This window comes from Pygocentrus nattereri, chromosome 8, assembly GCF_015220715.1.
Source record: "Pygocentrus nattereri isolate fPygNat1 chromosome 8, fPygNat1.pri, whole genome shotgun sequence".
NCBI lineage: Eukaryota > Metazoa > Chordata > Actinopteri > Characiformes > Serrasalmidae > Pygocentrus > Pygocentrus nattereri.
The window spans coordinates 722543-750075 of record NC_051218.1 but is presented as its reverse complement, the minus strand read 5'-3'; the positions used below and the strand labels follow the sequence as shown (position 1 = coordinate 750075).

The 27533-nt window shown below is 44.3% G+C and overlaps 1 protein-coding gene across 1 annotated transcript in view; it reads left to right on the top strand.

The window, feature by feature from the left end:
* The window catches only part of LOC108441487 (cat eye syndrome critical region protein 2), a 55372-nt gene that overhangs the window by 6998 nt on the left and 20841 nt on the right, over positions 1-27533 (top strand). Inside the window, exons 2-3 of the mRNA XM_017721038.2 lie at positions 21978-22072; positions 25956-26139. Coding sequence (XP_017576527.2) covers positions 21978-22072; positions 25956-26139 — 279 coding nt within the window. The remainder of the gene's footprint in view (positions 1-21977; positions 22073-25955; positions 26140-27533) is intronic.

Sequence of the window (27533 nt, the reverse complement as noted above, 5' to 3'; positions counted from 1 at the left end):
CTAACGCTGTGAGATAGTAGGTATGTTTATGTCAGAGGAAAGTTTGCACATCAAAATCGATGTCCTTGATTTTGACTGCAGAGGAGTATTTTTAAGGCGCTCTGTGGATCCAGAATTTGCCAGTTCTTTGGTTAAATTTGGGCTCAGGTGTTTTACTCGAAACAGAGCTTCAGCCTCCAAGAGCTGGGTCAGTAGGTGTTACCGTGTTCTGCCTGTTCTACAAGAAAAGCTCACGGAGACCTCAGTAGGAATTATGTTGAGATCTTGAGCTGTGGTGGGGCACTTGGCACACTCACTTAGGGAGGGTAAATATTTGCGCTGTATGAACAGCAGGGAGTCCCTTCACACTATAAAGTGAGGAGAGCCACTGACGTCCGTTAGGATCACTGTCTCTTTTCGTTAAAGTCGGCCTGAAGTGAAGTTGCTTCCCTCCCCCAAAACCTTGTTAGTTCATGTTCCTGGTCATAGCACAAGTCATCACACCATACCAGGGGTTAATGGTCTTATCTGAAACGGGCCGGTCTGGCTACCTAATCAGTTGTTTGAAGACTGAGATGAAAAGATAAGCGCGGTCAGGTGAGCTTCTGCTCGAATGGAATGAAAACCTCCAACCATACTGGGCTTTTGTGTGTAAGTTTGGTGGCCCCTGTAGCTTCTGTTTAAAAGACTGCATTCTTCTTGTTTTGACAGGTTTGTTGAGGCTCACTGACTTAAAAACCTTCGTGGGTTTGATCACATCAAAGTGGGTGGAGACGTATGTCGTACGATAACGGTGTTTTACCAGCACCCCACTTCGCTCAGCTAGCTCAGAAATCCTCCCTAGTACAGCGTTTCACTCGGGAAGTTCATCCCGTTATGAAAGGAAAGTGCAGTATGATTTCCTATTTTCTCTGATTTTGGGTTCTGTTGGGTCGGTTTCAGTGGGTTTGCCCTCTGTTCACCTCTTCTTGACTAAACTGAGCCGCTGCAGTTCAGCTGTCCTTCTTCTTTAGCTGATTTCAGTGTGGCAAAGAAGCCAGGGCTGAATGATTTTGGGGGAAAATATCTAATCTCAATGTTTTTTGTGACTTCTTTGACAGTTTGAAAGACTTTATTTATTTTTTTTTTAAAAACCAAGAAAACCAGAATATCCACCTTTTCTGGCCCGAGGCGTGACCACTCAGTGTAGTATAGTAAATTATGGTTGTGATGTCGCAACAGATGGAGGTTTGGTCGCCTCTGGTCTCCCTGTGCAGGCAGTATACAACTCTGTTATAAGGTTAAATATTGCCACTCTAAACTTTTTTGAGAACATTTTTGATAATGTAGACTATAATTTTAACACACTGCAGTTCTTGTGATTTGCAAATTTAGCTTTTTCCTAAATTTGCTGTTTTGCTATGTTTATAAATTTGATATGAAAACAAAAGAAAACTAAAAAGGGGAAAAAAGCAATAATTTAAAAAAAAAATTGTGTAACGATTAGAAACTCACTTTAATAAATCTTACTTACCAGCCTATAAGTCATTTATTTATATATATATATATATATATATATATATATATATATATATATATATATATATATATATATATATATATATATATATATATATATATATATATATATATATATATATACACACACACACACACACACACACACACACACACACACACACACACACGTCTAAATGTTCCCATGTTGACCTACTGTTTTTGTAGTCTGTTATTATTATTATTATTATTATTATTATTATTATTATTGTTATTAGGAGGGAATTAGACTCAGGGGTTTTATTTATTTATTTATTTTTTCCTACTTTCTAAAGTTTTGTGTTCAGTGTGAAAGACATTCAGACGTCTGATAAGTTGCACCGGAGAAAAAGGAGTCGTGCCACATTTTTAAAAATACTTATCGAAAACTGTAAATACAGTATTTTTATTTTGGGAAAGGTTTTGCACTAAAGTTAAAGTCCAGTTAAACGGCGAGTTCTGCTCCTTTTATAATGAAGCGCGCAGCTCGTCTGTCTTCAGGTGCTGCTGCTGTGTAAAGCCCACTGTACGGTGTTGTGATGTAATTTATCACTAACGATGTTGATTATTTAGCAGTTGATGTTTTTGAAGATCCTTCTTGTGTTAATGAGTTGTAACTGCACTCAACTTGTTTTGTGATTTATTTATTTTATTTATTTTTTTGGTTACGAAAACAAACTGCTCAGATCAATCGATGCATCGGTCACGCTATTTATAGATGGACTGATGATTAGTGATCCTCATCAGCCACCCTAAAACCATCAGTTACAGCCGGGCTGCTGCATTTGAAGGCCTGATTTATCCGATCAGGCCAGATCAGGTGAAGGCTAGTCCCTGCGTGCACCCCCTCGGTTCTCCACTCATTAAGCTGTAGCTCATCTATTCCTGTCAGAAAGGAATTGCGTACCTGGATCAGTGGATAATTAAAGCAGCGTGAATAGTCCTAATTAGCACTTGTCTATAAGTGATCACACAGGCTTTTGAGGGAGCACTAATTAAGGCCATTGGGTCATTCTGTGTCAAGTCACTGCTTATTACCACCTGTCACAGAGCCTGGAGCCGCTGCCCGGCACGGCACAAATGTGTGCGGGTTTCTGCCGATTAAATCCGGAACGTTTTCACTGTCGCCGTACGATGTTCTGTGAAACGCAGAGGAAAAACATCGTCCCTATAAACTGATTGGGTGTTTGAGACGCTGTGCTCACCTGTTCTCGTTTTGTCGGTAGACTTGTAAAGTAAGACTTCATCACATTCACCACGTAAACAAATTGGAGAGAAAACTAGTCCAGCAGGATTTTGGACGTAGAAGTGAAAGTAGGGAAGTCGCAGTACGACCGTGTCTTATGTTCTAATAAACTGCGCCACATCGTCGTATCAGCACATCTAAATAACGTTGACTACATTTAATTACAAAAAATAGTAATTAGTCATGTTTAACTGACTTTACTGTCTTATGTAAAATATTGGACGGTTTTGCAGTATGGTGAGTAATTTTACAACTTTTCTTCCTAATGATATATTACTAATATACTATTGCCACGTTCCTCACATCTAATGCAAAGGCACAAAGCCAAAGACCAGAAAAGCGGAATTTCAGCAGGATGGCAAGTTTCACTTTGGGTTGAAATAAATGAATGAATGTGAAATGAATTTCCCCAATAATGTAACGTATTATCTGTAAATGCACCTGTCAGTAGTTATTATATTTATATTTCTGGTTTTATGGGGCAGTCGTGGGCTGGAGGTCAGGGAACCAGCTTCGTGACCGGAAGGTCGCCGGTTCGATCTCCAGAGCCGACAGCACATGACTGAGGTGGCCTTGAGCAAGACGCCTAACCCCTAACTGCTCCCAGGGCGCTGCGGATTGGGCTGCCCACCGCTCCGGGCAAGTGTGCTCACTGCCCCCGTGTGTGTGTGTGTGTGTGTGTGTGTGTGTGTGTGTGTGTGTGTGTGTGTGTGTGTGCGCTCACTAGAGTGTATGTGGTGTTTCACTTCACGGATGGGTTGAACGCGGAGGTGGAATTATAAGGGTCTAATAAGGGTCTCTTAATCTTGATGTACATCAGTAATTGCACACATGACACCAAAAGATATTTCTATACGTTTTTAATATTTCAAGGAGTTACTATGTACTGAATTTGTGTTTTCTGAACTGAAAGCTTTCAAGTTTACCACTTTTCAAATTCATACTCGGGTCTTATGTTGAGCAGCTTCCGCAGTCTGTTAGTCGTCTACAGCTCCGTTCATCGTTTGGAAGCATCTAATTGTCTGTAGTCTGTCAGATGGTTCAGGAATAGCAGACTGAATTCCGTTTGATACACTGATCAGAATCCAGGTTGGTTTTCTGTTGTTAACGACTTTGATTAACACAGTTTTAATGAAAAGTGAACAAATTGAAAGCTGCCCCCGGCTCTGATGCACGTGAGACTTTCCGTCACACGTTTTTCTCCATCATATGTGCCATGCAGTTTTCTAAGTGTCTTGCTCTTGGAGGGAGACTCGTACGTCTCCACCTGTGGCGCATTACTCGGTTCTACTAAGCAGCGCGCTGTGAAGGATCTTCAGGATCTGTTCTCTCTCTCGTAACTCTGATCAACATCTCACCCCTTTCTCTCGTTCATCTCCTTAGCTCCCTTTGCTGTGAGTGGCCCTTGTGCCCTGTTCTCCGGCTCAGCAACGGCTGGGCTTTGGTGGTGGTGGTGGTGGTGGTCTGTGTGTGCCCTCTGCTGAATTGACCCTCATTGATGATGCTCCTCTCACACACTCAACCGCTGCTACTGCTGCTGCAGCTCTCTCGCTGCTGGCATCACCATGACTAAATCACAGATGGTGGCTCTTTCTTTCTCTGCCTTTTTTCCCCCTGTGAGGGTGGAGGTGCTCCTGACTGGGTGCTCCAGTTCAACTGGGCCTGCTTTTCTTCCTCGCTCTGTGGCCTCATCCTCAGTCTGGAGAGACCGGCAGAATGGTGGCGGAGGACAAGCTGTTGTGAGTTTGAACCATATTAAGAAAGACGGACTGAGCTGAAAACAGAATCCACGTTTGAAGTTTCTGTAGTTCTTGGGTTTCTCATGAACTGCAGACCCTGGTCTGGGTCTCTGACCCTGGTCCTGGATGTTTAGATGTTTCTTTGCTTTAATTCATGAAAGCTTTCCTAATCAAAATCTTACAAAGGATCTTTCCACAAACATGATTAATAATAATAATGATATAAGTTACCCTTTTTAATTCCACAACAGGGAAATTCGCCTCCGCATCTCCAGGACAGCAGCCTGGAGGTAAGACCGTCAAACCATGCAGTCGAGCTAGTCAAGCAAAGTAGAATTAGAGTTAACAGTGAAGCAAATGGACCAACAGTTTAAAAAAAAAGTGTTTTTATTCTATTTTTATCTTAGAAAATTAGAGGCTTATCGTGTCGACTCTAATAGTAAAGACAAATGTGACTTTTTCCAATAATGTCACTTGTTCTTCGAATTGCTCTTAAGAGAGAAGTTAAGAATGGAAAAGGTTTTTTTAGAGAATCTAAAGTACAAAGAACAATATCTTTGACAATTTTTAAATCTGGCCCCAGATCCAAATACTTAACAAGACCTTAGTTGGGAGGTGTTTTAGAGCTTGAAAAGTTAATTAATTTTTCAATCACTAAAATCCAGCCCAACTAGGGTCTTGTTAATTAGTTAATTAATTAATTGGCCCTTATTGGTCTCACAATGAGAATTTCATCTTCGTGTTTTAACCCATCCATACAGTGGAACACCAAAAAAAGACTCACTCAGTCAGTCACTCAGTCAGTCACTCAGTCAGTCACTCAGTCAGTCACTCAGTCAGTCACTCAGTCAGTCACTCAGTCAGTCACTCAGTCAGTCACTCAGTCAGTCACTCAGTCACTCAGCCCTATCCGCAGTGCCCAGGGAGCAGTTGGGGGAGTCACGTACTGTCAGCTCTGGGGCTCTGCCAACCTTCCTGTCACGAGGCTGGTGACCTAACAGGGGAACTCCAGTGTTTCAGATCTTCTGCTACAGATTATTGATAACTTGGTGCAGTGGCTCCCGTGGTTGTTATGAGGAAGTGAGCCTGAGCTTTGGGATTTTACGTTTTAAAGAGATGCTGCAAAGCTGAATTCATGCGCAAGTGTGTAAACCTGTGTGACTAACATCAGCTACCACTGAGGAGAGATAAACGATGCTTAAGAGTATCTTGTAAACCCTGGTCATCAGCCTCAGGCCTAGAACACACCGAGCTGACACTGAAGGTCTAGCAGCAGCCACGTCCGGCTGACGGTCACCATCCGTCAGCTCGGTGCCGCCCCTCGCCTCCTGTGCCGAAGGGAAGGACTCTCTGTAACAGGAGTTGGCATTGGCCTCAAACTAATGTACAAAGGAAGGAACATGTTGAACATGTAATATGCTTCCAATGTCTGTGACGTCACAGCTGTTGTGTGGGCAGCTCTGCGCCGGTGGTGTGGATTACAGATGCTAAATACGGGTGGGTGTGGAGAGGAACTATAGACCAAAGCAGGCGGGTGTGGGCGGGCGTGATGTGTGGTTAAAGCTGGCGCTTGCGGTTTACTGAAATGATGAGATTCAGTTTGTGGACGTTAGATGCAGTAATGACTCTAGAAATATATCAAATCACAGTAGCGGGGCAATAAATAAATGAATCATAAATAACCTGAATTTGAAATACATTGTAGAGTTCATTGTCTGAAACCATAATGAGCTCCACTGTTAATAAGTGGGTGGTGCTGAAACGTGGAGCTGTACAGCAGTGGGTCTCAAACCAGACGTCATGGCCCTCCAGACCTTTCCCATCCTGCTCTGTTCCTGTGTGTTGGGAGTTAGGATCAAGAAAAATGTGGGCTGTATGCGGAAGATCTGTGGGCTGATTTCAGAACCACTGCTTTACAGTATTGCTTCTTATGTGTGTGAACATTACAGCAAAAATACATGACGAGGTGGCCGATGCAGCAAAATTCAGTCCGAATATTTAAACACACTTTCATGACGTATCACAATATTCTGACTCACAAAGCAGGAGTAGGGCCACGTTTTAAAAACGGCCTGGAAATTAAGGCCAATGTTTTATTCAACGTAGACCACTGAGCTACACTGAATCTAATTAAACAGGATTATTGTTTAATTATCCTCCGATATCCACAGAACGTTTAGAAAAGCAAGCAAAGTTTATTTATACGGCGCTTTTTACAGCAGGTGTCGTCACAAAGCAGCTTTACAGAAAAATCAGCATTACAGTAAGATAATCCGGGTCCGAGCCCCATGAGCGTCGCCAGTGGCAACAGTGGCAAGAAAAACTCCCGGAAGAAGAAGCTTGAGAGGAACCAAGACTCAGAAGGGGGACCCGTCCTCCTACGGTCCACACCGGACTGCAAACATTGTTAGTATGAGGTTTTATAGTACAAAGTGGGAGAAACAGGTGGGCACTGGTTAATTAGATTAGTTTATGATTAACAGCAGCAGCAGCATCTGTGGGTGAGGACTGCACAACGCTGTATAGCGTGAAGCTCAGTGCTGGTCAAGCCGGTCCAGAAGGCTGGCGAGCAGTGGCGCCTGATCAAGGCAGAAGAGGCAGCAGCATCAGACGTGCAAGATGGGCAGCTGATCAGCTCGGTTCAGCTCAGTTCTGTAAAGAGTGGCTGACCACAGATTACAGTATAACAGAGCAGCAGAGACTCCAGCAGGTCCAGATCTGACAGGGAGACTAATCACCAAAGGCTCCACTGTACAAGTGAGTTTTTAGCCTAGACTTAAAGTCTGAGGCTGAGTCTGAGTCCCGAACATTAACAGGGAGATTATTCCAGAGCTGGGGGGCTCTGTATGAGAAGCTCCGCCCCCTGATGGAGCTTTATTAGTTCTAGGTACCAGTAGTGAGCAGCACCTTGTGATGTGATCTAAGTAGGCGTGATGGTTCATAGTGGGAGAGAAGGTCACTCAGGTACTGAGGGGCGAGTCCGTTTAGAGCTTTATAGGTCAGTAATAGAATTTTATAATCAGTGTGAAATTTAACTGGTAACCAGTGCAGGGCTGATAAAACTGGACTAATATGGTCAAACTTTCTGGTTCTTCTGAGACTCTGGCTGCAGCGTTCTGGACTGAAGCTTGTTGAGGCTTTTACTGGGACGTCCAGACAGCAGGTCATTACAGTGATTACTTTAGGAAAGAAAATAATAATATGGCAACATTTTCACCCCACGGTTCAGGATAGTTTGTTATTAAGAGGTTATATTAAAGGTTTTCAGTGTAGACCACCGGACATGCACTCACCGGCCACTTTATTAGGTACACCTGTTCAGTTGCTCGTTAACACTAATAGCTAATCAGCCAATCACACGGCCGCAGCTCACTGCATTGAGGCGTGTAGAGGTGGTCAAGACGACCTGCTGAAGTGCAGACCGAGCATCAGAACGGGGAAGAAAGGGGATTTAAGGGGCTTTGAACGTGGCGTGGTTGTTGGTGCCAGACGGGCTGGTCTGAGTATTTCAGAAACTGCTGATCTGCTGGGATTTTCACGCTCAACCATCTCTAGGGTTCACAGAAAAAGAGGAAATATCCAGGGAGCGGTCAGTTGTGTGGACGAAAATGCCTTGTTGATGTGAGAGGTCAGAGGAGGACGGGCAGACTGGTTCCATTGACTTGTGTTAAAAGTAAGGCAGGTTTTTTTCTTCTTGTTTTTGGATCATTTTGGAGATACGAGGTTTTCTTCCGACAGCAGCGAGTTGCTTGTGAGATGAGGAACGATGGCTAATGAGGCCGTAACAGATCATAGGTAGAAGTCCTGAATTGGACGAAAGCAGGCAACGCTGGCGTCACCCCACATGTCTCTGTTGTGTAAAATCAAATGCGCGATGGGTCAGCAGGCCGTGCTTCCAACATCAGACGCTGTGTTCGAAAGTGACCGGTCTTGGTCGCGTATCTTTACCTTTTAACCTGTGCCTGCGGCGGCATGGCCGACGCCTGGAGAGCAGAAAGGACTCCCACACATCCTCAACAATGCCCTTTTCAGCGCTCAAGTTTGTTTTATCCTCTTGTTATTCATCAGCTGCCAGGTTCCTCCTTTGTGCCTGGCATTAACACCACACACCCCCGCAGACTCCACTGCGTTTTCTCGTTTCTCTTCAGAAAACACGCCTCAGATTAGCCGCAAATAAGTCGAAATGGATCTCATAACAGGAGTCGACGCCACTCGCCCACTCCTCCAGCTCGCATGGTCTTCGAACCTCGTTAACAACCGTATCCAGCTACATTGTAGTGCTGCTCTCCCCTCCCCCAGGCGTGATTGACGGGTTGGAGCAGCAGTACATGCATCAGATGGTTTCACACGAGGAGTTGGTTGTGGGGGTGCGTGTGGGGCACGTTCTTCTCGGCGTTTGTTTCAGCCGCCTCTATTGTTGCTTCTCCCTATGGCTCCCCGTCTCTGTCTCCAGCATGGGGCAGCCTCCGAGCGCGCTGCGCTCTCTCAGGGGCTCTGCTGCCGAGTTCGGGGGTGTCTGGAGAGAAACTGGAGATGCAGTGCCGGCTGTGACGGCAGTTTCTCTGGGGTTGGCGTGGTTGGCAAGAACGTTCTGGTGTCCAGATTAAGGCTGTAACTATTATAAATGTGATTATGTTGGACTAGTAATCTGCTGCTTGTGTTGATGATTACTCCAGTAATCTGAGCCTTTTTTTTTTTTTTTTTTTTAATGGCCAATTAGTGACGATTCAATGTGGAGTTTTTCAAATGCTTTCATTCAAGAATGGAACTGGGAGTCATTGAATTGAATCGCACCCATCTTTAGAAATTTCTACATCATTCAGTCGTTTACTCACTGATGCATATTCTTTTTTTTTTTTGCCAGACATTTTTTTTTTTTTTTTTTTTTTTTTTTTTTTAGAGAAATTCCGACGCAATTTGTGCATAATTAAATTAAGATGTAAACAAAGTCGTTCAGAGTGATTTGAAGGCAAATCATTTACTGGGGAGAAACTTACTAACAGGGTCAGTGGTGGAACTCAAGGGTCGCAACCCCCACAACTCAAATATATTCATAATATTTCATGTCTTTTTTTTTTTTATTGGACTTTTTTGTTTTGCCATTTAACTGGGGTGGGGTTGGGTGGGGTTGGGCGGGGGGGGCGGGTAAAAATGCTAAACTAGTGTTACAGTGTCTCTGATATCAGGCGACATGTGGTTCCTGTCACCACCACTGTGAGCAATTCTGGCTGTCTAGGACGGTGCGTCACACGTCAGCTCTGAACGCCTCTGTTTATCTTTCATGATAATAATCTAATGATAATGATTTTATATTTCATGATGCAGACAGTTTGACACACAGGTGGAATTTCCCTTCTGAACAAAGACACTATCTGGCACAAATGGTGTGTATCAGAGCGTTTCTTACTGTAAGAGAGGCCAATAGAAGAATTTATCATCATCATCATCATAATCATCAGTGTTCATCGTTAGGGAATAAATTGTGGCCTGATGCTGGTATCCGATAGTTGTCTTGTGTATATCTGCCAATACTGGTAATTAAATACATGTACATTTATAAAATGCAGGGAAAATGACTTGATTATCATTAGAGAGATGTTCCTGTAGGCTTCCTAATGCAGATAAATAAAAATAAAACGCAGGTATTGTAGCCTAGTTGTACAGTAAATACTGCAGCACAGTAAACGCATCAAAAATCAGTTTGAAACCTCCGGCTGATCTCCACGTCTTTCTGACTTTCTGATATCCTCATGCGTCCCTGTTCATGGTGATGGTGCCAGCCAGTCAGTTCAGAAGGTAAATTCGAATGGATTTTAATTGAGCTTAATCGAGTAATCGTGGCTGCCCTCGCCGAGCCGGAGCGGAGCGGAGAGGTGTGGCGTGTCATCGTGGGTTGCAGCTTTCGTTCTCCTTCACACAGCTGAGTGCTGCGAGGGTGGGGAAGGAGGGGGTTGTAATCAGCGAGAGTGTTGCCCCACGGCCCCTTAAGAGCTTGGGTGTTGGGTGTTTTGAGGGGGGAGGTAGAGGCTCAGTGCAGTGTGTGCCAGAGGCACGCACACACACACACACACACACACACACACACACACACACACATGCATACGTGCGCTGGGAGACGTAAGGGAGCCTGAGCCCGAGGAGGAGGAGGAGGAGGAGGAGGAGGTGCGAATGTGTGCGTGTTGGGCAGGCCGGCTGTATTGATGTGCTTGGTTGGTGCCTGTGTGCTTTGAGAGGCTAACAGAGTATTCTGGAACAAAGGCCCAGCTAGACACACTCATCTGCTCTCAGGAACAGTTGTTTGTGTAGAGCCACAGGCTGCCTGTCTGTGGTGCCTCTGATAATGCTGTCTAAGCTGGTTTAATGCGTTCCTCCCTTCATCACCGGTTTTTCCTTCTTTTTGTAAGGGCTTTTTTTATTTAAATAAACTTTTGCTCTGCCGAAGTTGGACGTATGGCTGTAGGACAAAAAAACTACCGTTTAATTGATATAAAGCATTCGCATTTTTATATAGAGGTTCTTTAAATTCCAGTTTTCTGTAAATCCCTGTTACACAATGCGCTGCCAGGTGACTTAAACATTGTCTTATGAAAGTTTTGAGCCTTAGACCCCATGGCTGGGCCACCTGGAGGGAGATGCCCGACAAAAAAGATCCATCCATCCATCCATCCATCCATCCATCCATCCATCCATCCATCCATCCATCCATCCATCCATCCATCCATCCATCCATCCATCCATCCATCCATCCATCCATCCATCCATCCATCCATCCATCCATCACGTTTCTATGTAGGTGAAATTTATGTCGTCACTTTGGATAGTAAATAAAATTGATAGGTTTATGTTGACATCACATCACAGCTTCTGGTTTCTGTCTCCACCCGTATAAGAAATCGGAGTTGGGAAGTTTCTCTACGATGAATAATTTCAGCTCAAGCCACTTTGATTGGCTTTCCCACAGTTTAATGTAGAGGATTTGGTGGAATGTCCTGTGTACAGGTTCTTCAGACTCGCACATCCCATTTACAAACATCTTCATTAACGCATCATCCGTTCAGAGATGACTTGAGGGACCAGAAGTGGTTCCAAACCGTGGAATCGCTGCACACAGCCCTTTTGGCACCTAAGCGCTCGGCGTAGGTCTTCCTATTTCTTTGATTGTACAGTACTGAGTCTTGTTTTTCGCTTTGAGGAAGCTGATTCAGTCTTTCATAATCAGAGACCAATCAGCCACTTCTGTTGGTCTTTCGCAGAATCTTGTTCTTTCTTACAAAGCAGATGTTCCCAACTTCTCTAATAAAGAACTCGGCAGCAACCTGATTTCAACCCGTTCTCTTGCAAAACCGATTCTTTACTTAATGGCAAGTTTTTACAAAGTTTTGCAGTTCTAAATCAAAGTTCTTCACACATCACTCGCACCTTGGGACACTGGGCCACAATGCAGATAACTACACATGACTCATTGGTTCAGAAAGGAAGTAGGTGTGTTTAATGTGCTCATTGTTTTTTCCTGTAGAGTGGGCTAAGGGTCTTCATCTCCTGGACTTAATGATCCTCACTGAATTGCCTGAGCAGTAATCTCAACCCCAGGAAGTGTGTGACCACCCACCCTTGGCCAGCTGCTCCACCTGTCCCTGACTTTGAGACGGGCTGAGCTCCTGTTCAGTCCCAAGGCTTAGTTTGGCCTACATGAACTTCTTCAGATTGCTCCTTTCCTTTCATTATGCTACGCTCCAAACTGTTTGTCTGAAATGTCCAGATCCTCCTAATTCAAGAGTGGTCTCAACTCTAGAGTAAAAGGTGAAGTGTGGAACAGTTGTCAGGTACAATGTCTAGAAGACTGTATGTGTGGATCTCGTTAGCTTCACACCTTGTGGAGCAGCAACTTCAGTTCGAGGTGGTCTTCACCTGTCTCCAGGTAGATAAAGAACTGGACCTTCTTAAGTGGAGCCACGAGAGTGCTTGCAAAGTCATAGGTTTCGCTGACGTCTGTTTGTCCTAGAAGTTAGAAATGTTGAATAAAATGCTTGTCTGGATTTTCACGTCAGCTTTGTGGAAGCCAACCTGAGCATGATGGAAAGAGCTATGGTTTTGCCATGCTGTGTTTGCCGAGATGTGCCTGCGGGGGTTGTTTGTGAGAAGAAGGGGCGGTTTTGCTGAGGGAGATGAGTCCTCACACAGGACTCGTCCCCGTCCCCTCCCCCATCTTCCTATTGCTCCCCTTAAGTAGCAACGGCTGTTAACTGCTCTCCCACCATCTGTGGTGAGCCTCTGGTGTGCATCAGGGACAGATACTAGGAACGTCTTGATTCCGGCTGGCTTAGAGGTTGAAGAAAGAAGCATTGTCAGCTTTTTCTGAGGCAGTTGGAGATGATGTTCCTTCAGTTAATCATGAGGCTGTAGGCCTAGATAGCGTTTAATGTTGTTGTGGGTAGATTTTTGAGGAACTGAGTCAGCAGATTTGGTGTGCAGGCGTTAACCTGCTTTCTGTAAACTTGGGTCTCTCTTCTCCGATGCTACAGCTTTAAGAAAAATGGCCAATGGTTAATTATGGTGATCTGTTTATACAGTGGTCCCCAAACAGTATTTGGACACTTGTTCCATACTTCAAACCCAGTGATTGTTTAGAAGGAATATGAGTAAAATATATCAATCAAATATAAAATTTATTTGTAGCTCTTTTTAAAACTGTTGTCACAAAGTCGCTTCACAGAATTCTGGAAAAGACAAAGTTTTAACATGAATGTAAAACCCCCAGGTGAGCAAGCCGGGGGCAACAGTGGCAAGGAGAACCTCCCTCAGAGCTGAGGAAGAAACCTTGGGAGGAACCAGGCTCACCAGGGGGGACCCGTCCTCCTCTGGTCAGACTACCTATAGAGTTATTATACTACTAATATTAATAGCAGTAGTATTAGTAGTAGGAATAGCTGGGAGTCCATGAGAACTTCACTGTAGGGTGGGCAGCTAGTCCAAGGCAGGTGGTGGCAGCTGGGGCGTGGGCATCTGGTCTGAAGTGGGCAGCAGGAGGGTGGGCACGTCCTTCGGTGTCCGGTCGGACATGTGGGCAGTCTAATACTCTGAAAAAAGGCAGGGAGAGGGAATTAGTTTTATTCTGTCTGTTTTTGTACGTAAAACCGGGAATGTTAACATTTCCAGAGTGTGGCTAACGACTCCGGCAGATCTGACTATGACAGCTTAACTAACAGGAGAGAACCAGAAGGACACACAGACATGGCAGCACTCTGAGACAGTCTGGCGTCCCTCCGCTCCACCGTCCACAAACCTGAGTGACCGCGTGCGAGCAGCGGGACGACGGCACCAGCGTCTCAGTTTACTATAATTCCCTGTGTCCATGGACCCCTGGATCTGCTGCCTTTATCTAGGGGGAACATTAGCTACCAAAAGCTAAACTGAACAAGTGAGTTTTCAGCCTAGTCTTAAAGATTGAGACTGTGTCTGAGTCCCGAACAGTTTCTGGGAGATCATTCCAGAGTTTGGGGGCTTTATAAGAAAATGCTCTTCCCCCAGCTGCAGCCTTAGGAATTCTGGGAACTATTAATAAGCCAGCGCTCTGGGATCTGAGTGGTCCTGATGGCTCATAATGAGAAATAAGGTCTTGCAGGTACTCAGGAGCGAGACCATGTAGGGCTTTATAAGTCAATAAAAGGATTTCATAATTAATACGGAATTTAACAGGCAGCCAATGAAGTGATGATAGTGCTGGACTGATATGATCAGATGTTCTAGTTTTAGTGAGGACCCTGGCTGCGGCGTTTTGGACTAGTTGGAGTTTGTTTAAATTCCTGCTCGTACATCCTGACAGTAGTGCGTTACAGTAGTCTACCCTGGAAGTAATAAAGGCGTGTACTAGTGTTTCTGCATCACGCAGGGACAGGGCATTTCTGATCTTGGCGATGTTGTGAAGATGTAGAAAAGCTGTCCTAGTGATGCCGCCTGTGTGTTGATCGAATGATAAATCTGAATCTATTATAACGCCGAGATTTTTCACTGCTGAGTCAGTTGTGGCTGGAAAGTCGGCGAGATCACTGTCACTGTGCAAATGTGGCAAAATGAATTATACATCCCAGCAATACCTGCAGCATCACAATTGCAGAGTGCGCCTTGTTGGCCTTGTTGGTACTAATGAGCTTTTTCTTTTCCCAGCTTATTTAAAATCTGTTGTTTTAATGATCTAATACATTTCCCCAGTGTGAAGAGGACCTGATGACAAAACTACCCGTTTCTCTAGTTGTTGATTGTCTCAAAGATCGAAGGAAGAAACTTTACTAACTTTAAATGCCAAGTTATTTTATTCAGAGATACGTTGGATCGTTTCTCGTAGTCCGTTCATGGTGAAACTCTTGCAGCAGGTATTTTCTGATAATGCCAAGAAATTAACTGGGGGTAAAAAATGGAGATCCAAGGTTTTAATCTGACGGCAAATCTTTGCTCTATGTATTCAACCTTTTTGTTATCGTACCGAGGAAATGCGTCAGATTAAAGCTCTGAGTTTAACACGCGCAGTGATGTTAACAGGTTAAAGGTTTATATTGTAGCGTTTTTCATGTTATTTAAACCATTTTATGAACTGAGCATTTTGTCCCAGTCATATTTCAGCCTTTTTTCATTCCATCCAACCCAACTTCCTATCAGTATAGAAACCATTACATGTAAGCTTGCGCGGCTTGTGTGGCACCATGGCTGTGTGGTGTAGGCGAGTGATGCTACAGGAAGTTGTTTGTGTCTCTGGGTGAGGCCTGTTTCCTGTCAGCTAGAGTGCCGTCATGCCACATGTCATATAAAGCCACAGGTGTTTGAGACGAGTGTCTGGATTTGGCCCAGAATGCGTCCGATTGCTGTTTGGATAAATTGATGCCACCAGGCCAAACGTGAGGGTAATAACGTTTGACGACGGGGAGGTTAAACTCTTCCAGAACTGTTGCTGACCGTTGGTGTTGACTAATAGGTGTGGAGATGACCTGCCATCAACCTTCTTTAGAGCTTTCGTGGTGGAAACGTTAAGTCGGCTCTCTCTGACAAATGTTCCTGAAAGTGAGTCGCCGATGTGTTTAGACCTCATAAGAGAACCAGTACACAGTTTGGTGTGTGTGTGTGTGTGTGTGTGTGGCTGTGTGTGTGACAGGTAACGATGCACAATTTTGCGTCCGCATGTCTGATATCTCGAGTTTATAGCATGAAATCTTGATTGTTTGTATCGTCCTCCAGTCCCTGTGTCGAGGAAAAGATCAATACCAGCGAGCGAATCGTCGCCCCGCAGATGTGCAGGCATGACGGGCAAAGCCTGTTACTGGCTGTTCATGGTTTCTTTGCCAAGTTTGTGAAGCTCTTGAAACTGCTTGTCGGACGGAGAAGCTCACTGCGCTGATGGACGTTAAACTGCTCCTCTTTGGCTGTGCCTCGTGCTCTTCATCTTCTACTAATTAGTTACATTTTAACCTCATTAAGGTTTTACATCTGAAGCCCCTAATGGACCTGGATACTCGTTTGGTCACTCGTGTTTAGAAGGCTGAGTTGGTAGGGGTGGGGGGGCGGGGGGGTGCTATTACCGTCAAGGCATCATCAACATGTATTTGCGTTTTTTGGATGTTCTTCACACCAGCAGCATTTGTGAAAAATATCTCCATCCTTATCGTAACATGTAATGCAAAAACTCACATGAGCACTGCAGTCCATAAAATCTGACAACAGATGGCTTTTGTGAGCATGTGCACAGAAATATAGAGCTCAAAGCTGGTGTTGAAAAATTTCACAGATTGGAAGTCCAAATTTCTGGAACTGTTTTCGAAAATGTTTATGTAATATGCCCAGGTGCATGTGGATTGGCCTATAGTTGCTTTATCTTGAAAGCAAGATCACTGAGCCAGAGCATTTACTGTGGCACGCTCCATATTGCAATGATCTTACAAGTGCCCTCATTTGGTCTTGTGCTATAAACCCCTTTCCTTTACAGTGGTGTTCTCTTGCCCCTCCCTAAAAGCCCAGTTTATTTTGCTTTGGTGTGAAGCTCCACCACTGGACTCTGGAGCAGTGAAAACCAGTTTATTTTGCTTTGGTGTGAAGCTCCACCACTGGACTCTGGAGCAGTGAAAACGTATTCTGTGGAGTGACGAATCGCACTTCTGTCTCTGGGACTCTGGGTTTGGCGAACACCAGGAGAACGTTACCTGCCTGACCAAGTTTGGTGGAGGAGGGATGATGCTACGGGGTTGTTTTTCAGGGGCTGGTCTAGGACCCTTAGTTTCAGTGAAGGGAAATCTTAATGCTTCAGCAGACCAAAACAGTTTGGACAGTTATGCTTCCAACTTTTGTGGGAACAGTTTGGGGAAGAACCTTTTCCTGTTCCAGCATGACTGAGCCCCGATGCTCAAAGCAGCTCTATAAAGGCCTGGCTGGGTGACTGTGGTGTGGAAGAACTTGACTGGCCCTCACAGAGTCCTGACCTCAATACCATCGAACACCTTTGGGATGAACTAGGATGGAGATTTTGAGCCAGACCCTCTCGTTCAGCATCAGTGTCCTGAACTGACCTCACAAATGCTCTTCAGGATTAATGGGCACGAATTCCCACAGACACGCTCCACAATCTTGTAGAAAGCTTCCCAGAAGAGTGGAAGCTGTTACAGCTGCAGGGGGGGGGGGCAACTCCATACTAATGCCTATGGATTTAGAATGGGATGCCAAAAAAGCCCCTGTAGGTTTAAAGTGTAGGTGTCCCAATACTTTTGTCCATATAGAATGTTTTGTAGTTTTCAGCAGGCTGTTAAAGTGCACTACAATTAATTTGGGTCTTGTTTATTTTATTTATTTATTTATTTTTTCATAATTTAAAGGTAATATATGTATATATTGTCTTTTGATTTCTATTTCAAGGAAATCCACTGTTAAAAAGACGAGTTTTTTTTTTAAAGTGCAGTAAACGCACGATGCTCCCATTGTAATTGTGTTAAATATCACAATCTTAATATTGATCAAAATAATTGTGATTTATGATTTGTGCCGTAATCGAGCAGCCGCGTGTTGCCGGTCGTGTGGAGCGTTGGAGGTGGAGTGTTGGATCGGCCAGTTTAAGTGTCCAGCAGCGGGTCACAGGAGAGAAGGGCTGTGTGGAAGAAAAGGGCATGTACACTACATTAATTCCTCTCCTTTGCCATCTGAGCCACTGAATGGCACTTCAAAGGTGGAGTGCAGCGGTGCTAATCCTCCGCAGCCGGACTCAGGTTTGAAGTGTGATCAAAGTCCAGCCTGCACTGATAGATGGGCGCTCTCCAGCCCACTGGCTGTCAAGGGACCAGGAAGTTGTGTGAGCGTGACACAGGATCTGAGGAGACTCTCAGAAAGGGCAGAGTGGCCCATCACTCTAGACCTGGGCAGGACAACCCCACCGGGCCAAACGTTCTCCTGTGGAGCCCGTGATTTAAGAGTTTTCCGTTCTATTCAGGATCACTTTACAGTATAAATTCCCTTTGAGGTGGATTAAAGTTGCAATAGGAATCAAACACATGTTGATCTTAGGATCTTAAATGTTAGGTTTAGCTTGCTTGACTCACTTTAAAACGTATTAAATGATTTAGAGCTGCACAAAATCTCTCAATCGCTGTTGTAGTTTACGCAATAAATCGAATTGATGTGATCGAAATGTAAATGACTTTAATTAAAGTGATGCAGACGGATCTTTCCCAGCTTTACATCATGTCCTCTAAAGTGTTTGAGTATCCAAGTCATTCGGTTTACTAATTATTAATTATAATTCTTCTCTTGAGATTGTCTTACAGCATTTGTATGGATACATACATTAACATCAGTTGTAATTCATTATTTGTCACCATCCCGCCTCTTTTTATCGCTTAGAATTAAGCAGCCTGTTTGTTACTGTGCCTTTAAGACTCCCTGTATCGCTGCTGTCGGAAGAAAACCTCGTGTCTCCGTTTTTGTCATTTTTCCCGTTTTTGGTATAATTTGAAAATACTTGTTGCTCTTCATACTGTGTGTAAATTTCCTGAAGAATGGACCAAAAGAAGCGGCTCAAAAAGACTTGGAAAGACGTCCGGTTCCATTGACTTGCATTAAAAGTGCTGTATGTTTTTTCCTTCCCCTGTAAAGTTACCGTTCTGGAGATACGAGGTTTTCTTCTAACAACAGTGGTATGTAAATGACCTTTGTTCTGATTGGCTTGCCTCATTCACAGAGCAGTTTGGGCTGAAGCACTCTTTATCTTCAGCATGAACAGACGGGGCTAAAATGCTTGGGACTGAATAGTTGGGTGTGTGTAGATGTGTTGGCTTTGGCGACGTCTCGGAACGATGAATTCAGAACGAGCTGTTTTTGCAGATTAGTCTCCATACATGGACTGTGAGCTGGAGAATGAACACTGTTTGTGGATTTATGAACAGTATATTTGTATTTTATCAGATTTTACTTTTTTATAGTTTCAAAAACCGAGAAAAGTTTGTTTTTCTGGATTAACTGCGTCTCGAGTCCACAGAATGCAGTAGAATATTCAAGATAGAGGGTATTTTTTCCATATTATCCCGTCCCAGAGTGAACTGCTTGCTGGAATTAGACCGAACACTGTTCTCAGAAGATATAACGTAATATCTTCTGACATGGGATAAAATGTTTTTAATCTGGTTTGATAGAAAGTGCCTCTGATGTAGTCCAGGACCATGACCCTCTCTGCTACAGCCAACCTAATTCACAGCCAGGCCTGTCATCTCCCAAACTTAATTCCACACCAACTGCCTCACTCAATAAAGGCTTTGACAGTTCCATTCTACCTTCCGCTGAGCACCTGAGGGGGCTGATCAATAGCTTTTAAATTACTCATTAAAATCCTCCCAGGAAGTGTAATGGACTCAGCGTTTTAACCGTTGGATGGTCAACGTTTTCTTTGGCGGGGCTCGAAATGAGGAGTAAGTGGGTGTTTTTTTCCCCCCTAAGCACTAACATGTGTCTCATCCTGTTGTTCAGACTCTTTCTATGTCTTTTTTTTTTTCTTCTCTCCATCCTGCTGACGCTGGGCTCCTGGTTTCCGCGCCTCTCTTCAGCCGGGAGGTGTGCGAGGCGACCCCTGGTGACCTCTGCTCTTTTCCACCGTCTCTCAGGAGAGAGGTAGCAATCTGCAGCTCGAGTGAATCTCACAAAGAGTCCAGGGCTGCCTTCTCTCGCCCCTTGAGTTAATTTAGGAGTGTCAGTCTGCACTGACGGGGGAAAGGGGGAGGATGTTTTCGAGCGGAGTTGAAAGTACTCGCCGTTGCTAGAGGGGCCGAGCAGCTAGCTGAGTCCTTGGAACAACGGAGAGGAAAAAAATCCTCCTAAAGCTCCGAGCAGTCGCAGTGCTTCTCGAGAAGGGGTGGCTAAATGAAATGGACAAGTGGCAGGTCGGCCTCACATCCGCATGTCTGCCCTCTCGGCTCCTCTCACCCTCGTTCTCACACCCGCAGTGCGTGCTGTGCGAGGTGGTGCTGGTTCAGCAGAGTAAGGCTGTGGTTTGCTGGCCGTGGCCTCGGGGGCAGCTGCTGATGCCTGGAGTCGCCACTCCACGTTCTTTCAGCGCGCTGCAGTTTACTCTCCTGCTTACTGCCGCTTCATAGACCCTGAAAAGCCAGCGCACAATGCCTGGATGGAGAGAGGTCATGGTTGAACTTGAACCTCAGCTGCTCGTGAACCTTGAAGCATTTCTTCCTAAACCTTTGAGTTGAGTAGGCTTTTCCTCTAGGCTTGGGCGAGTGTGAGTAAAGTTAGTAGGTACGCCTGTAACGTTGGATTTATACTCGAGAAACTGGTTAAAAGTTGCCGTCATGCCAAGTAAAGTTGTGTTTAGGGTGGACTTCATGGTGGACTTCATGGTGGACCGATTGATGGATGTGAATTGCTGATTCATCTGCCGCGATCGTCAATCGAAGTTGGATGATTTGAATGTCGTAAAAGCCACCGACAGCGCGTTTCAGGATGTACGAAAGTAGCAATGCACGTCTCGTCGTCTTTTACTTGACATGTTTTCTTAGGTTTGTTGTCTTTTAATGTCCAGTCCGTGGTTTTATTAGCTTAGACGTGGTGTTTTCTGGCAGCGTCACGCAGCACAGACAGCCGTCTCTCATGAAACGTGTCCGAGGTCTTAGACGTTAAGGTTACATCAAAGTTAAAAACAGAGGCCTGCTTTTATCATTTACAGTCTAATAACAATAATCAAAGGCTATGATAACAGCGAAGTGAAGCCACAGTAACAGTAGCCTACAGGCTGATCTTTATCATTTATTATAACCCGTTTTATTATTTTCACAGAAAGTGATTTTATAGGCCGTTAAGCTGCGATTAGGCTGTGATTTTATTAAACCTATAGCAAGAACAACCAAACCACACACAGAAGCTAAGCTACTGTACAAGTTTCTGAGAAGCACCAGCAGTTTTTCTGTTTTAAGCAGGCTTTGCTCTGGTGTTGCCTCATTACCTGCCATGCTGAAAGGAGCTGGAGGAGAGCGGAGCTTTAGATATTGATGGAGTGGGTCCTTCTGTCGGCCTCGTTTCTCTGAAAAGAAAAGATTCTTTAATGGACATCTGCACATTGTATGTTGGCTTTCTTATGCAGATCACTCAACTAAAATGATAAGAATGAAATAGTTATATGGAACGGCTGTTGGAGGAAAACCTCGTATCTCCATTTTTGACATAATTTCAAAGGACCTGTTGTCCTTTACATCGTGTGTAAATTTCATGATGAACGGAGCAAAAGAAACGGCCCAAAATGACTTGGAAAGACGTCTGGTTCCACTGACTTGCATTAAAACTACAGTATGTTTTTTCTTTCTCCTGTAAAGTTCCAATTTTGGAGATACGAGGTTTTCTTCCGACAACAGCTTTATACTTTATACCCTTCCTGATTCTGGCTATGGGGCCCGGTTGGATGATGGTACACTGCACGCAGTCTCACAAGCCTACCTCCAGCAGCGGATAATGAGCTGCACTTAATTTTAGGATTTTCTAGAGGACACGGGTAAAAGTGGCTTGTTGGTTATCAGATACAGTTGAATCGACTATTAACAGATTTCATTTGTTTTGTTTTGAGTGGAATAATTTCTGTTTGGCCAACTGTGTGGAAATGGTGACCGCTTCCCCACACACTTAAAACATCCAGTTCATTTCTATTTCAAGACTTCATTTCAGTAGCTTTGCCAATAGCCTCCATGCTCTCACTGTAGGCTGTACTTCTAGCTTTAACAGCCCATTGCCTGTTAGAAGACGTTGACCGTGTCCAGTTGGAACACAGAATCTGTTACAGTCAGGCAAACCCAAGATCCTGTAGCTCTGGTCAAGCCTGCACAGCTGTTATGTATTGGTCCTATAAAAAGGGTCGACCTTGGCCGTTAAATCTGCTATTTTCTCATAAAGTTGGCGAAAGCAGGTGCTTGTAAATTTCAACACCGACTGACCTCTTCTCTCTGCGGTTTTCTGTACGCTAGGAGCTGGAACAAGCACTGCTGAAACAGGACCGAGACTTCCTCTCCGACCTCGTTTGCTGTCTTCTCCAGGGATGTTACCAGAGGCGCGACATCACGTAAGTTGTTTTTCTTGAACCACACCTGACTGCGCCAACTGCTAACTCCATCTGTGCTCCCTGTTTGCACATCTCAGGATTCAGGGGTTGACGGCGCTCGGGTTGTTTCACAACTTTGACCGTTGCTCTTGAACGTGTCATAGCTTGCACAGCAGGTTGGCCTAACCCACCATCTACTCATGACTCAGTCAGGGCACTTTTAAGGATGTTCTGACCGCTGGTCGTGATGGCTTGCCTGCGGAAGCAGTAGGTCCAGGGGCATGCCCCCACTTTCGGGAATGGGCGTGTACGCGTTAGCGGCTGAGTCAGGCCTGTGATAAATGGCTGGGGCCCCTGAGGGAGCCTCTTCCATTTGAGTGCTTCAGCAGTAACGGCAGCCTTAGTCATCCTTGTGACTGTACCGCAGGTAAGAATGGGCCCACTTGCACACTCAGTGAAGCAGTTAAAGGAATGGTTTGCACAAAGATGTTAACGTGACTAACGGTGAAAACTCCCAGGAAAGCTTTGTTCAACATGGATTAGGCTTCCAGTAATGTTCTTTTGTAAGAGATTTGACTGGGATAAAAGATCTGCTGTTCTTCAAATTACTCAAGATAGCACCGATTGGAACACAGCCTGGGCGTTCACGTCCGTTTTAAGGTTAAAATTATACTGTCCAAAATGATAACGTCCAAACAAACAACAGTTGCTGACCTCCGGGTAATGCCAGATGCCTAGTAAAGTGGGCTTATTCAGCTTAACATGTGCCGCCCAACAGAACTGGCACTGCATTGCTTTGCGAGAAGAACCATCAAGATGCTTACTTTCTTCTTTTAATGAGATCTTCTACGTGTTCTGTGTTACAGTAGAAGTGGGTTGAATTTGAGTTAAGCCCCATTCGAGTGCTGAACTCCGTCTTCCGGGCCTCAAAGGCGCTGTTGTCTGATACCAGGTTTTGTTATTGTATTAATATGTGGTGGGTTTGACTGGTGCTGCTGTAGCTTTGATGTTCTGTGAATTCTAGAAGGTGTCATTAGTTATCAGACGTGTAAAAACTATGGACAGGTTTGTACTGAATAGAAGTCCCAGATCTAATCTGTAATCGCTCGGTTTACAGCACCTCCCCAGGTGAAATCATCCAGCTTTAAGGGCTTTAGATGCTTCGGTTTCGTTTTTTCTAATGGTCAAATTTTTCTGTCGTGAAAGTTTAAAACAGCAAGTATGTTTAACGTTTATACAGTGTGGACCAAAAGTCTGAGAGAACTGGTTTTGCATTTTTATTTTATTTTATTTTTTCTAATTCCACATTTTTATTACAAATTGTGTTGTTAATTATAATCAGAAAGAAAAGTAAAATCTTTGAAAAATTTTCTTGAATTTCATAATTTCAGAGTTTGTCCTCCTCGTGCTTTAAAGACAGCGCATCGTCACGCCCCCCCCTGCCCCCCCCCACCCCCGGCCTGCTTAATGAGGGCTGAACTTGCTGTTTTACTTCATAATGACCCACCAAACTGATGGGACGAGGTGCCAAAGACACGGTTCTCTCTACACCCACGTCTATTTGAAAAATCTGTTCCCGTCGCCGTTTTTCCACATTACTGCTTTGTGTAAACAAACTTTCCACTTCGTCTTAAAGATGTTAGATGTGAAATTTCGAACCTGCTCATTTAAAGCCACGTCACTTACTCTGGGTTTGTGGTTTGGGTTTAATGGTTATGTGGTGCGAGTGTCTAGTTTCACAGCAGAATTAGATTCATAGGTAAACATAAAATAATCCTCCCTTTTAGTGAAATCACTGCTGATTGTTCAAACGTGATGCTGGAGTTGAATGAGTCTGAATGCTAATTCACCATTTAACCCCGAAGACTGGCGCGCAGACTGCTGGCCACCACAGCAATGGACACCCGTCTCGCTTGGCTAGTAGCTAATGAAAAAGTAAAGCTGGAGATTTAACACAAATGTTTATGTGATGGTCTAGTTTCTATTTAATTACTCCAGCTGGTTTCCAAATGCGTTTCATCTGGAACCAGAAACTGTCAAACACTAAGTTTTTGCGGAGTTTAAGATTTTCATTCGTCAGCTTCTTGTTCGAATTCTCCCGTTCCACCTTAAATAGTGCAGCAGTTACATTCTGCACATTCATTTAAGGAGAAAGGGGAAAATTCAAGTGAGAAGCTGGAGAATGAGACGCGGAGTTTCAGCCGCGTAATAAGCCGAACGTGGAGAGACGTTTTCCCAGAAACTCTTCTGCTTTTGAGGAGAAGCTTCCTGCACGAGATGCGAGGAAAGCGGCTATAGCTGAGCTAAAGCTTAAAGCAGAGCTGCGTGTTTGTTTATTTCACATTATTAGTCTATCCTAGTTCATTTACACACACTGACACACATTTACAGGCAAAGTATCGGAGCTCCCCAGGTGGCTTGATTTCTGTTGAAAGGATAAAAGGGCTCCTCTTAACGTTTCCGCGGCCGACTCCCCTTGTTCTTCCTTCAAGCTGTGCAGGCAGGTCATTACAAGGTTGCTTGTAACATGGTTATCAGTTGACAAGCGTCCCAGTTAAGTATACAATCATCTCCAAGCTGTTCATTAAAAAGTTCGACCACACTGCAGGAACGAAAAAAAAGCCTTTTGACTAATTTGGCATCAACAGTTGCTCACTCGATGACTTTAAAGACCACTGGAAGCTTTGTGCAGAGTCTGGAGTAACGCCAGTAACATCACCTGCTGTTTTTAAATCGGAATGAAAGTCCGGGTTAATTAAGAAAACACTGATTTGCAAGTTACTCAGTCGAAGGTGCCAGTAAGCGCAAGCTCAGTACTACGGCGAAGAAACGTGCTCAGTGGAAACCCCTGGTAATCACCGATTGCTTGCAGTGCTGCCGTGTTTGGGTAAGTGTTCCTTTAACAGGATGATGGGTTTTATTGGATTGGACAGCCGCAGGCATCCCGGGGGCTGCTGCCGGGCCCTGGCCTTTCAGAGAGCTGCCCTTTTCATCCACACGCGCTGAATGCCCCAGCGGAGCAGGGGAGGGGCTGGGCGGGCGAGTGAGGGAGCGAGACGGAGACAGACGGAGAGAGAAAGAGTGATGGGTTAGTGGGGGGCCTGCAGCTGTGTGTGAGTGAGTGCATTCTGCTTTCCTCAGATAAGCCCATTCTTTTCCTCTTTGCTCCTCTCTTTCTTTTGCGTGTTGCGGCAGGGTTCAGCTCCTGGCCTGGCCTCTTGTTTCTGTGCATCCTAGCAGGACTTGAGCTCTTCCCACTTTCAGATTAATCCAATTGGTGTGACCCAGAACTAATGTTTGTTTGCCCAGTCAAAACTAATGTCATAATAGAGACAAAGACACGGCTGTAGTCTCCTTCTCGGAGCTTCAGCCTCGTGCATATATTGCTGTTCGTTTGCCATAATGAAGTGCTTTATTAAGTCAGAAAGCAATTAATGCTGAATAGTTGTCCAGTCTTATGGGCCTTCCTGCTTGTTGGGGTCATTTGGTAACTTTCTAAAAAAAAAAAAAAAAAAAAAAGACTTTAATTTAAGTTTAATTAATAATTAACTTTAGAATGAAAGACCCCCCCCCCCCCCCCCTTTTTTTTTTAAACGATGAATAATTTCTGAATTACCCGGCTGATTTATCAATATGTGGTGACCTGTATATAATGTTTTAACTACCTACCTGTTTGCACTTGTTCTTGTTTTGCTGTTTTGTTCGCTTTTAATGTCCAAAAGATTGTCTGTTTGTACAGACGGCCAGTTTGAATAAGCTTCTCTGAAACCACAAACCTTCAGAAAAATAGATTCAGGCCATTCTGGTTTGACCTTTGACTCAAATGATTCAGCTTTATGAACAAACTGTGATTTAACTGCTTGTGCAGACGCGCCAAGAAATCCTTTGTCCTTTCTTCCGTCAGGCCTCAGGCTTTCCGCAGCTACCTGGAGGACATCATCAACTACCGCTGGGAGCTGGAGGAGGGGAAGCCCAACCCTCTGAAAGAGTGCTCTTTTGAGGACCTTCCAGTCCGCACGCAGGTGGAGCTCCTCCACAGGCTCTGTGATTACCGCCTGGACGCTGCTGACGTCTTCGACCTGCTTAAGGTAAGAGGGCGCACTTTTAAGGTGCGCTTGGGTCAGCACCGGGCAACACACAAACAAAGGGATATCACTTAATGCCGTTACGTGAAGGGTGTGTTCTGCAGTGATGAGCAGTGTAAACTACTGGTTGTCCTTAACATGTGAACTACACTGCCATTTGTGATGTGACCATTTCTGTGGCCACAGGAACAAATAAAGTGTGAACTCAAGGGAGTGTGAGTAACATCCGATGACAGGGCCAAATCTAATCACAGCACAATTAATGAATGGCTTTGGTGTAATTAATCCCGGAATTCCTTGTCTGGATCACTGCATTCCTGGGATTTGTTGTCTTGGAAAATGTTTAGGGTGAATTGATTAACGTCTTTTGTCACTGGGTGATAGTGACGCGTTTCAGTTATGTTTCCCCAAAAATAGTTAAAAGTACAGGATTATGGCAAGATTGAGAGAGAGGAGTGCATTTTGATTTGATATCTTGTTTCTTTGAAGTGATATTGTAAATGTACACCTGAGCTTCACCACAGGAGAATTTTTATATATATATATATATATATATATATATATATATATATATATATATATATATATATATATATATATATATATATATATCTCACCTATCAATGTTACCAGAAATGTCTTTAAGTAAATTTTTCGTTATAAAGACACAGAGTTGTTTATTTCTGTGAGTTCATTTACGTGCAGGTAATAATCCAGTAAGTGCAGAAAATCAGATTTTCTCAGTAAACACGCTGACATGCGGAAGCTTGTACATGAGTCAAGCAGTAATCAGATTTCTGCTCAGCAACCAGCCAATAAACTCACAGAAGACAAAGTGATAAAGATGAAATGCAAAACTCAAACTTCATGATGCTTTTTTACCTGAAATATGAACCTACATCATCTAGAAGATGAAGAACATTCAAATCCTTCCTTTCATTAAGCATTGGGGCATTAGGGAACCAGCCCTGTGACTGGAAGGTTGCTGGTTCAATCCCCTCGGCTGACTGAAGTGCCCTTGCTCAAGACGCCTAAACCCCAATTGCTCCCCGGGCGCCGTGGGTAGGGCTGCCCGCTGCTCCAGGCAAGTGTGCTCACTGCCCACTAGTGTGTGTGCTCACTAGTGTGTATGTGGGTGTTTCACTGCACGGATGGGTTAAATGCAGAGGTCTAATTTCAGTGTGCGCAAACGGTGACAAATGGTTTTTTAAAAAAAAGTGTTTGGTTTCAGCGCCGCTCCAGATGCGTTTTGCTGTCTCACAGCACTGCTCGCTTATTTCTGGTACCGCAGTCTGTTTTCACACATGCGCAGACTGACCAGTCCGAAAGAAATCAGAGTTTACCTGCACTGAGAAATCTGATTACTGAGCCAAGCTCCAGCCTCTTTACCAGACTTC